Raw genomic sequence first — 12,235 nt, 5'->3', positions numbered from 1 at the left:
TGGGATAAAACTTGCTTAATAAACATCTCATTTAACAACAGAAATTTTGGGCTCAATTGTGGTTGTAAGTCAAGAACCACCTATACTAGAAAACTAATCTTTGCTTTCCTTAAGAGTGTTAATTGTACTGGTAAGAAATATATTTTTTAATATCCTGCCTTTGATAGATATATATCCTTGTTATATTAACAAACAGCTATTAACTACAAATGTGTTTGAAAACGACAGAAAATAGTGTCATTCTAATAGTGTATCAACTATTAAATTATTGGCCTTAGTCAAACTTCTAGTCCTGTACAAGGTGAAGTTTATTTTAGTAATCTGAGTGTGATGGAATTAAAATGTTTATGAGCCTTGATAAATTATTTTCCAGATCCGTTGCTATTTATTTACTTGTTAGATAATATCTCATATTTCCTTTAAGAGGTCAAGGCAGCATTACAAGGGTATTAGAGAATTTCAGAAGATTCTGTTCTATCTCTGCTGTAATTCATTTACAGTATCAAGAATGATCAAGGTTATTAGCTCTAAAATCAAGTCAGAAACACACTGAAGTAGATAGCTGAGAATGTTTATATTTATTGAATATTTTTAAAAGGTATATACTATGGTAGTACTTGATTTTTTTCTTCCTGGACACATGAGCATTCTCTGAGCTATTGACACTGGTACAGACATTCAACTTTGGGGTTCTTCTGGATCTATTCAGGCAGAACAAGTAATCTTGACAATAGGAACTAAATTAAAGTGCAGTCTAATAGCTTTATTCATAGGAGATCACATAAATTCATTTACTTTTTTAGGAGGTCATGATATAACAAAGTTTTAGAATTCCTAATATATACAGTTCATCCCCTCAAAATTACATATGTTCATATTACATATTGGCCCCTACTAGGTTTGCATCTCCTTGGCGTGTTTTGTTTTTTATCATAAGCCTTTAGATATTGAACTATATTTCTTATATCTAACATTGGCCACACTAGCCACAGCTGCTGGGCACTGTAGCTGAGTAATATGTGGAGAAGTACAGATTTCCTACACCTATTTTAAATGATAAAAGGTTTGTGATGTTTCTCATTCTAATGTGTAAAGCAATAATATCATGAATCTGTTACACAAAAATGATATATTGAATATAATGAATAATTTTCCTCTTGAAAATTAACCTATAGTTTACATTCCTAAAGATGTCCAAGAACTAATATTTGGCTAGAATGGCAGGGTCCAGAGGAGAGAAACATTTTTGGTCCTCTGCAACATTCTGCTTCCAGAATAATGTATCTATCTATTATTTTCCTATTTTGGCAATGAAAGCCAGCTGGGTGACCTTGGGCAGTCACTCTCTCTAAGCCCAACTCACCTTACAGGGTTGCTGTGGGAAAATAGGAAGAGGAAGATATGTTGTATATGTTCTCTGCCTTGAGTTATTTATAAAAATAATAAAGGCAGGATACAAATAAGTAAAACTAAAATAAAAAATAAGCAACCATTTAAAATGGCATTTTATGTATCGCTTATCTTCATAAGAATAAATTTCATACACACACACACACACTATATATATATATATACACACACACATACATATATACATATGTATGTGTGTGTATATATATATATATATACACATACATATATATACATATGTATGTGTGTGTGTGTGTGTGTGTATATATATATATATATATATATATATATATATATATATAACACACACACACATATATATATATATATATATATATACATATACATACATACACACACATACATATATAAATACACACACACACACGTACATATACATATACACACACATATACACACACATACATAATACATGTATGTATGTATGAAATTTATATGGCCACCATTCAGCTTTCCATGACTCTAGGTGGCTTACAAATCATAAAATTCTAAAATATAGAGTAAAATAATAACTTCCACCCCTAATTCTAATTTAGGAATCTTTACTTAGAGATTAATGAATTATGTGGATTATGGCTCAGATCCTACTTTAAAAAGTTTTCTTGCTTTAGGGCTGCAGTAATGGATGATTGCTAACCTGGTTCACTGTGATATAGGATTTATTTAAGCAATCTAAAGTACATTTTGCTTTATTTCATGATTGTTCCAGGGAATTCCAGTAAAATCATGACATTCTTGTAATTGCATGATCCACATTGGTGGTTAGATGCACATTTTAAAATTTAAAATGAATTGAATTTTGCAAAAGGCCATCATTTAGGTAATAGCTAATTTTAACACTTAATAAGCTTTCATTGTTTTCCAGAAAAAAATAACTTGTTTGGCAATTTTGGTACTAATGCACTTTTTGTTTATTAACTTTCACATTTGCTTTTTTAGAAAGCTGTCACTATTGTTATATAAGCATGCCTATTTCTAGGCAACGTTATTTTAAATTTGTTTCTTTATTCTAATTGTAGGGCTCTTAGCATCACCACAATCTGCACCTGGTAATTTGGATATTGGAAAAAATGGAGAATTTAAAATTAGTGGAACAGGAGGGAGTAGAGAAAATAGTACGGTTGACTTCAGCAAGGTAAAGTTTTTAAGCTTTTAGAGAACACATAACATTGTGCATTTTATGGAAGCTTACTTTTCTCTTCAAAATATCGTTGTTTGCATTTGTATTGTATTATATCTCTAAAATAAAGTTCTAGAATAAATTAGTAGCAACTACAGATATATTTTAGTAATTACCTGAAAATAGAGACTGTTAGAGACACTTTGGTATAGTGCTTAAAAGAAAAATCAAGGAATTAAGTTCTAGTTCCACTTTAAGTAAGAAGACAATTGTTGAGTGACTTTGTGGGTAATTACCTCAAAACATTTCTGAAAATATTGCTAAGAAAACTTCAAGAGTTTGTCCAGCTAAATCACCAATGTTCTAGATTGACATTTGTACATACATACAAAGGCTGTGCCACTTGTTATGTTATGTTATCCCATGTGATAAATTCTACATAATTACTTAAACATGTCATTTTATTTTACACATTGTAAGCTGAGAGTCTACTGAGTATAGTATATGTGAAAGAGGAAAGAGGATGGAGAAGAAGGTGGAGTCAGAGTTAAGCTGGTGAGCGGGAGATTCCAGACTGATGTAGTTGACTTACTAGAATGGGACAGTAGGAATATATAGAGAAGAATCTACTTCTATGATAACTAGATATGAAGCAGTGTCTAACATTCCTCTTCAAAGAGAATAGCGGTATGAAAAAAATGTTAAAGATCTGAAGTCTGATCAGGTAAAAATTCTGAATTAGCATTCAGTATACTCTGAGCAATCTACTCTCAATCATGGAAGCTCAGTGGGTGATTTTTGATCAGTTATACTCTTTCAACCCAACCTATCTCTCAAAGTTGTTTGGGAGAAAATAATGGAAGGAGTGCTAGTATATTGCCTTGAGGTCTTAAAGTGGAGGCTGAATATATCACAAATAAATTGATAAAATGGTTATGTGGCACTTCATAAAAACTCTAATCTAAAATTCCATATTGTAAAAGGTTTTAAATGTCTTTCAATATAATTTGCTATTTTAATAGTATTTCATTTATTGTTGTTATTGTTCAGTAGCCATAATAGTTAAAGGCAATGTGAAAGCACAAGTCATCTTGCAGAATTGAGGTTTACTATCTTTTCTTTTATGTTGCATATTCCTTTTCTTCTGATTATTATGTGAGGGGCATAATTAGAGTGGGCAACAAATGCAAATAGAGATATATTGTAGAATTTCATGAATCTTGTGCTATTGTTGTTGTTATTGATTAAATATGTATGCCACTAAATCATCCAAATTCATGATCACTTACCACAACATTAATTATGATAAATGATAAGAATAAATCACAACCCCACCTAATTTGCAGATTGTTAATTGAAACTATTCCTATCAGATTTTTTAAGGTTTCCAGGTTAAAACACTTTTCAAATACTTTTTTCAAATATTCAGTAGTACTGTTAATAATTAGTGTTAGTAAAGTTGTTTTCTATTTTAAAGATTCACTATGTATGTATGTATGTATGTATGTATGTATGTATGCATGCATGCATGCATGTATGTAGTTACTAGAGCAATACATTTATGACTGTTCCAGTCATATTCTGATTCATAATAAAATTGTTATTATATAGACAGTATTCAGATTATGTCTGTAATAGTGTCTGCCCATTAAAGTTGTAAAATGTTGCAGTCATTAAATGAGACACCAGTGTGATCACCAATAATCACTAACCTCATATATGGCTCCTAAACAATAACATAGGTAGGTTGAGCAGAATGAGAGAGTTGCTTGCTGAAAAAGAGTAGGCAGCTGCTCTACTCCTTAGTACGAGCTCTACAAAATTAGAAGGTCTTTTTCTCCTGCCTGAAACAGGACAGAAAGGAGGTGCACTGTGCAGAAAATTAAAGCTGGCCCAGCTTCATTTCTCCTTGCAGCATGTTGCTGCCCTGCTAGAGAAAAAAGAGAAGAAAGCAGCTTGTGACCTAACCCTGTCATCTTCCCTGTTGATTTTCAAATGGTGATTACATGATTGCGGAGGGCTTGGTAATCAATTGTAAATGTGAATGGGTTGCCAAGAGCCCAGATCACAATTACATGGGTATGGGGGAGCAGCAACATCCATAACTTAGCACTGGTTGTATGTCCATTCACTGCCATTGTTGTCAAACAGTTGCTGAATGAATTTTTGTAAGTCAAAAACTACCTGCATATGCTTCTGTAATACTAAGATCACTGACTTTTATGTTCAGTGCATTGTAAGATTTATAGAAGATTTATCATGTTATTGAAACGCTGCTGTAGCATAGACACAGCCCATTTTAGATGTATATACAGCATCCTAAATGGAGTACCTCAGCTAACATTGTCACTTTCAGGTATAGTATGAATAAAGTGCATTTAGAATTGTAAGTGGAGTAGAACCTTAGAGTTTAAATGAATAGACTTGTACAAGTGGAAGGCCCAAGTCCATAGTTAAAATCTTTTTATTGAATAATCTACACAAAATTGCTTCCTTTAATGCAGGGGTTATTACCCCTGGGCCATGTACCAGTAGTGACTGTAGCCTGTTAGAAACTGGGCTGCACAGCTGGAGGTGAGTAGCAGGCGAGTAAGCAAAACTGGAAAAAAAAACCCTTGTCCATGGAAAAATTGTCTTCATGAAATTGGTCCCTGGTGCCAAAAAGGTTGGGGACCACCACTTTATTGTAAAGAATGCTAACTTGTAATGAAGTCATTATTTGTATAATTTATAATATAGTATTTCTCCTTTCAATGTTTTGGTTCCAATATCTAATTCAGGAAAATGATGTAATTTTGCTTAAAAGTTCTCTTAACAAAACAAATTTATATAATAGTTTAACAATGGCAAATGCCATTATTCTAGCTCCTCTGTCACAGCTTTTATATTTTTACTTGGCCTGTTCTTCTCTGCACCTGCCTTGTCTCCTCCTGGCCAGGATTCTGCCTCCTGGCACTGTAGTTGTGGCACACTTGGTATGGGACTCAAGAGGCCAGCTGTAAGTGTTTTTTTCCTTAGATAGCTGTGTAACTGGTGTGTTAGTTTCAGTGATTTTTGTGTTTCTGTCTTTATGTGAACCAATAGTTTGTAAATGCTATATAATATGTTGGTGAATGTTTATATTTATATACACAGTTCCTATAGGTAACTTGAACAATATAAAGAATTAATTCTCCATAAATATTCCTTTTTAGATTGAATTTATAAAATGAAGCAATTGTGTATATAATTAAATTGATTTAGTGGAATTTGTAGTTGTTTAGTATAAAACCATGTTATTCCCAAGATACAATTTTAGTAAGCTTTTGTGACTGTATATTTTAACATAGTTATGAAGCACAGTATTTGTATATATGGTTATATTAAAATGTTATTAAACGTCATAATATATATCACATTTTAATAATGATGTATATGTTGCTTGTCACTTATTTATAAATGTCAGTTTCAAAATTCTTTAGAATATTTTAATATACTATTAATCATTCTTTGAAAATAGGTGGATATGAACTTTATGAGGAAGATTCCAATAGGTGCAGAGGCATCAAATGTGCTTGTTGGAGAAGTGGATTTTTTGGAGAGACCAATTATTGCTTTTGTGAGGCTGTCTCCAGCTGTGCTTCTCACTGGTCTCACAGAGGTTCCTGTTCCTACACGGTAAAAATAAAAATTAATGTAGTAAAACTTTAATTCTCTGTATTATTTTTAATCTATATTATGTGATTCAACCTTTTTTTTTTTTTGAAGGAAAAAGGAGAGGCTGCTGTCTCTTTGTTGTGAGTTTAACATGCTGGTTTAAAATCTTGTATGCAGATTTTATCTTATGTTGGTTTAAAATCTCTTTAACTTTATAGTTCATGCTTACAATACTTGAGTTCTCTTTAGTGACAAGTAGTAGTAGTATTTCGTGTGGCATAACAGAATACAGTATAATGCGTAAACATTCACCAATACAACATATAAAATGTTGTAAACATCAGAACAGTGAACCATTTAAAAACACAAGTGATAAAGTGACTTCCGGGTGATGTTATGATGAGATCGGATGGGAGGAATGTGTCTCCGCCCTCCCACGCTGAGCTTTCCTCATTGGAGGTCTCCAAAAGGACCTAAAGCCACCCTGTAGGGGTGGTGAAGAAAAGAGGGGCACCCTGTAGGTTGCAGAGAGCAGCAACTCTCCCACTTGTTCCAGGGCTTCTTCCCTCTCATCCACAACAAGAAGAAGAGCAGCCATCATGCTGTCAACAAGCTGGGACAGCTGAAGCAACAAAGAAAAGTGCAGGAGTGGTGTAAATCAACAGTGATTAGAACTGGGTGAGAAGATTCCTTTTTTATGTAGACCCTAACCTTAAAAGAAAAAAGAAGAAGAAAAACCAGGAAGAGAGACTCTTAGAATAATTTCTTAAAGCCATAAAGAGAAAAATCATAGATCCGAAAGAAAGGAACTAAGGGGAGAAAAGCTAAAGACCTTTTAAAACATAGAAAATTGGATTTTTAATCTGGGTTTTGGAAAGACATTATAAAATGCTAGAACTATCTGTTTGAATAGCCCATTGTGCTTCCATAAATTGAACTAAAATTGGATTAATCAATTTATCAGACTTGAAACAGACTTGAAACCCAAGCTGAGGGCACCATCTACTGGTGAATGGAAAATATACCATATTCCTGATAAGAGAAATAAATAACATTAATCTGGAGGACTGTGGTGATAAATACTGTTATATAACTAACTACTTTATGATTACTGGAGACTCTATTGTGAGAATAAGGAAGGCTCTAAAGTAAAGTAAAGTAAAATAACTTGGGTTTTTTTGGAAGCTACCTGGACTACTTAAATGGAACTTATTAATAATCTTGAGATGTAAAGAACTATGATTATTGAACCTTCTGAATCTTGGACTTGAATATATTGTTTTTGGATTATTGAGTAAGAATGGGACTTACTAAAATAAGATAAGATGTTCCATCAGGGGGAAATAAGTGAGATTACAAAAGAAATGGTGTTGATGTTTCAAAGCATGACAAAGAATCACAGAGAGATAACGAACCTATTGCAAGGCATAAATGGGAAAATAGAAAATATCCTACAACTGATAATGAATGAAGTTCAAAGACTCCAGGAAAGAGAGGAGACAGCAGAGAAAATGGAGGAAAAGATACAGCAGACAAATCAGCAAAAAAAAGCAAAAAGATGAGGAGAAGATGATAAAGATAATAATGACTGATTAAATAAACCAAGGGAAATGTACTTTAAGAGATTTAAAAATGGAATAAGCTGAAATATGCTTTTGAAAGGAAGGTAGGAGCTTGGGTGGACACTCTGGAGACCTGGCAGCCTAGGAGGATAGAGATGGGAGAAATATTTAGACTGAAAAGTGAAGACACAGATGCTGATAGAGACAAAAATCCAAGAGAGAAGTATGGGAGGCAAGCTAAAAAGCGAATAAGAACTGAAGTATTAAAACGAACAAGAGATGATGGATAGAAAGGATTTTTTTATTTTTTTCTAATATAATGATGGCCTGATTAAAAACTAGAATAGAGGTAGAAATAAGAATACACACCTTTATATAAAGCAATTGTTAGATGGAAAGATTGGAGGTTGAAATATGGCAGGTATGTTTAAATAATATGGTACTAGAATGGCATATTGAGACTTTGAATAACCAAATAATGAAACACTATGTCTTAATATAAATGTGTATTGACACTAGGATTAGTAATAGTGGTCTGAATAGAAGCTAGAAATAGGGATAGAAATAAGAAATAGGAGTAATATTAGCATATATAAATTTTTATATAATAGAATATAAGTAATAACTAGATGGAAAGATTGGGGGTCAGAAGATAGTATTACTATGTACACTTAATAATATCATTGGCATCAAAATGAAACATTGAAATATTGAATAACTACTTTAAAATGAACATGTATATTAATACTAGGATTATATAAGTTAATGTAACAAATATTATTATTGCTACTTGTATAAAAATGAATTATACTCAGAGTCCACACTGTCCATGAATTGATATTGATGTATATTTAAAAATAAAAATCCACTTAAACACACACACGTGATGAATAAAATTATGAATACAAATAAATTATGTATGAGCAATTACTGGGGTGGCTAATCTTATGGCCAGAATGCAACTTATAGAATTTCTAATTGTTGTTGTTATGTGTGCTATATTCAATAGTAAAATTTTTAGTTGTCATTGACAGATATTATTGAATTCATGCTATATTTGACTTTGCAATCCTTTTTCGTAATTCCACAGTTTCCTTTTTCTGTTGCTGGGACCAGCAGGTAAAGCACCTCAGTATCATGAAATTGGTCGATCAATAGCAACACTCATGACTGATGATGTGAGTACTACCATTAATTACATACTCCCAAAATTATTTAAAATAGGCTGAAGTCAATATGCATTTCTATAATTAATTTAAATTTATAATGGTAAAGTATATCATGTTATGCATAAATATTTATAAGTACATACTCATAAGTGCATGTATATTATGCCTTTCCTTAGCAAATGGAGAAATGAGGTGCTATCTGCAAGACTGTGTTTTGCTATTTCAGATACTTCTTTGTACTTCTTTTCTAACAACTTCTTTGTTAGTATTGGGAAGCGGCTAGATATCCCTCATTTTTGGGTTGTTAGACGAGTCAAAGTCCGAAAGTGTTGCTTCTCCATGATGAGACCAATCCTCTGCATGAAGTTGGATTATCTCTGATGTTATTCATCCTCTAGAAGCAACTGAAGATGAAGTTGTTTCAAATGATACTTCAAATGATGTTTGGTTTCATCTTGGATTATATGTGTTTTATGGTGGTGTTATTTTCTTTTCATTAACTAGATAGAGTCCATGTGATCACAGTGGGATATGAATTTGATCAATAAAAATAAATTTCCTTTGAATGAAACAATGATCCTGGTAGTGCAACCATCATAAATATGAGTCAGTTACTGAGCATCTGAATTTTGATCACATGTTCATGGGGTTGCTGCAGTGATCTTAAGTGTGATAACTGGTCATAAGCGGAGGTGGTATCCAACCAATTCGCACTAGTTCAGGAGAACCGGTAGCGGGCCCTCGACCTGGTTGCCAGGTCGCCGCTTGCCCACTTTCCCCACACACCTGATGCTCATGCTGCCAGATGCTCACCCTACCCAGCCACTCCTCCCCTCTTATGTAGCACACTGGATCCTCGTGGCTTGCCTTTCTAACCTGCCTTCCCCACGTGGTGCCTGTGGCCCAACTGAGCAGCCCTGATGTGCCTGTTCACAGTAAGCCTGCAAATTGTGCTAGCCACTCCCCCACCACCCAGGGCCTTGCCGGGCCTCCCCCCACCGCCCAGGGCCTTGCCAGGCCTCCCCCCACTGTCTGGGGCTTTGCTGGGCCTCCCCTTGCTGCCCAGGGTCTTCCCGGGCCTCCCCCTACTGCCCAGGGCCTTGCCAAGCCTCCCACCACCATCCAGGGCCTTGCCAGGCCTCCCCCCCACTGTCCAGGACCTTGCTGGGCCTTACTGGGCCATCCCCAGGCCTTGCCTGGCTTTCCCCACCTTGCATCCAGCCTGGGCCTCCTCCCGCCTGGCTGCTAGCTTCTTAACATGAACAGAGGCTGCTGGTTGAAGTGAGGGGAACTGCAGTGCTGGAGTCCCATGCAGTGAGTGCCAAGGGCATAACTAGAATTGGAGGAAAAAGCTGCACATCTCTGGAGGAAAGAACCAGAGCTTTTTGACGTGAGAGCAGTTGCTGCCTTGCTCGCACCTTTTCATCCAAGCTGCCGGATGTTGCTCCGGTTCTCTCCACCACAGGTGCACAGCCTTTTATTCCAATTCTAGCTATGGCCTTGGCACTTGCCGCCGCTGGAGCCCAGCACTGTGGTTCCCCTCGCTCCAACCAGCAGCCTCTGCTCACATCAAGGAGCCGGCAGCCAGGCAGGAGGAGGCCAAGGTGGGGCACCGTTTCTGGGCCAGTCAGGCTGGTGGATGGGCAAGCAGATGACCCTCAGATAATGTGGCAATGGCAGCAGCTGGAGCATGCCATGGCTGTTTGCTTTCTCTGCTGCACTGGGGCTGAGAGAAGTGACAGAGGTGCCCCAATAGCTGTGCTGCTGGCCCCCTCCCCCAGTGTGGTGCTCCGGAAGGGAGGGCGGATGTTCTAGGGCTACTGCTTTCTTCGTTCTCCCACCTCCCACTGTTCTGGAGCTCGCCAGATCAGTTCTTCCAGACCAGCAGTGTGTGTGTGTCACACGAGAGAGTTTGGTGTGTGTGTGTGTGTGTGTGTGTGTGTGTGTGTGTGTGTGTGAGATAGAGACAAGGAAGAAGGAAGAAGGAAGGAAGGCCAAGAAAGAAAGAGCAAGAAAGAAAGAGCAAGAAAGAAAGAGGAAGGGAGAGAAAGAGACAAAGAAAGAGGAAGAAAGAAAAAGAAATACGAAGGGAGAGAGTGTGGTGTGTGTGTGTGTGTGTGTGTGTGTGTGAGAGAGAGAGAGAGAGAGAGAGAGAGAGAGAAGCAAAGAAAGAGCAAGAAAGAAAGGAAGGGAGAGAAAGAAATAAAGACGAAAGAAAGAAAAAGAGGAAGAAAGAAAGAGGAAGGGAGAGAAAGAAATAAAGAAAGAAAAAGAAATAGGAAGAAAGAGCAAGAAAGAGCATGAAAGAAAGAGAAAGGGAGAGAAAGAAAGAGGAAGGAAGAAAGAAAAAGAAATATGAAGGAAGGGAGAGAGTGTGTGTTGTGTGTGAATGAGAGACAAGAAAAGAAAGAGCAAGAAAGAAATGAAGGGAGAGAAATAAAGAAAGAAAAAGAAATAGGAAGAAAGAAAGAAAGAAAGAAAGAAAGAAAGAAAGAAAGAAAGAAAGAAAGAAAAAGAGCAAGAAAGGCAAAAGAGAATTCTGTGCTATTATTTTTAATTGTTCCATTATTTATCATATATTAATATTCTACACTGTCCTAGAGTGATTTTACTGCCTTTCTTTTGTCCAGGTATTTTTCAGTGTTTACTATAGTCCAAAGCATAAATACATGTGTGTTTAACAGAGTTGAAAGGGACTATGGAGGTCTTCTAGTCCAACCCCTTGCTCAGGCAGAAAAACTGGGATGCCAAACTCTGAGTAGAGGTCCTGGGAAAGATGTCAGAATAACAGAATAACACTTAGAAGAGACCTTGGGGGGAACCCTGTACCATTTCAGAGAAATGGCTGTCCAGTCTTTTCTTAAAAACTTCCAGTGATTGAGCACCCAGAACTTCCGGAGGCAAGCAGGTCCACTGATTAATTGTTCTCACTATCAGGAAGTTTCTCCTTAGTTTTGGTTGCTTCTCTCTTTGTTCAGTTTCCATCCATTGCTTCTTGTTTGCATTCTGCTTCTTTGGAAAATACATTGCCCCCCCCCCACCCTTTCTGGCAGCTCCTAAAAAGCCTGTTGCCTATCACACTCTTGTGGAAAGCATGTGAGCCATTTCCTCCTTTCAGTGGTCCATGAAAGTACATCTATAGTATGCAGATAATAAAGTCAAAAAAGGTGAATAACATTTTTACAGAACTATAGATACATTGAGGCTGGGTGTGACAAAGAATGGCTGGGAGGGGAGGGGCCAGGAGAGGCACCCCTTGATGTGAGTGACATTGAGTTAGCTATGCCCACCCTGTCCCAAACCCACCCAGTCACATG

At 36.2% G+C, this 12,235-nt stretch overlaps 1 protein-coding gene across 2 annotated transcripts in view; it reads left to right on the top strand.

The window, feature by feature from the left end:
* SLC4A7 (solute carrier family 4 member 7) overlaps positions 1-12,235 on the top strand; it is a 107,534-nt gene that overhangs the window by 59,517 nt on the left and 35,782 nt on the right. Inside the window, exons 8-11 of one of the 2 annotated variants that reach the window (XM_087916774.1) lie at positions 2,451-2,566; positions 5,490-5,549; positions 6,051-6,208; positions 8,840-8,927. In XM_087916774.1, coding sequence (XP_087772900.1) covers positions 2,451-2,566; positions 5,490-5,549; positions 6,051-6,208; positions 8,840-8,927 — 422 coding nt within the window. The remainder of the gene's footprint in view (positions 1-2,450; positions 2,567-5,489; positions 5,550-6,050; positions 6,209-8,839; positions 8,928-12,235) is intronic. The other variant, XM_026708228.2, reaches the window with a different exon arrangement.

This window comes from Pseudonaja textilis, chromosome Z (genome assembly GCF_049901715.1).
Source record: "Pseudonaja textilis isolate UNSWEBS1 chromosome Z, rPseTex1.2, whole genome shotgun sequence".
In the NCBI taxonomy this organism is placed as follows: domain Eukaryota; kingdom Metazoa; phylum Chordata; class Lepidosauria; order Squamata; family Elapidae; genus Pseudonaja; species Pseudonaja textilis.
Note: the sequence above shows the minus strand (reverse complement) of the source record. Positions and strands in the feature narration are given on the sequence as shown.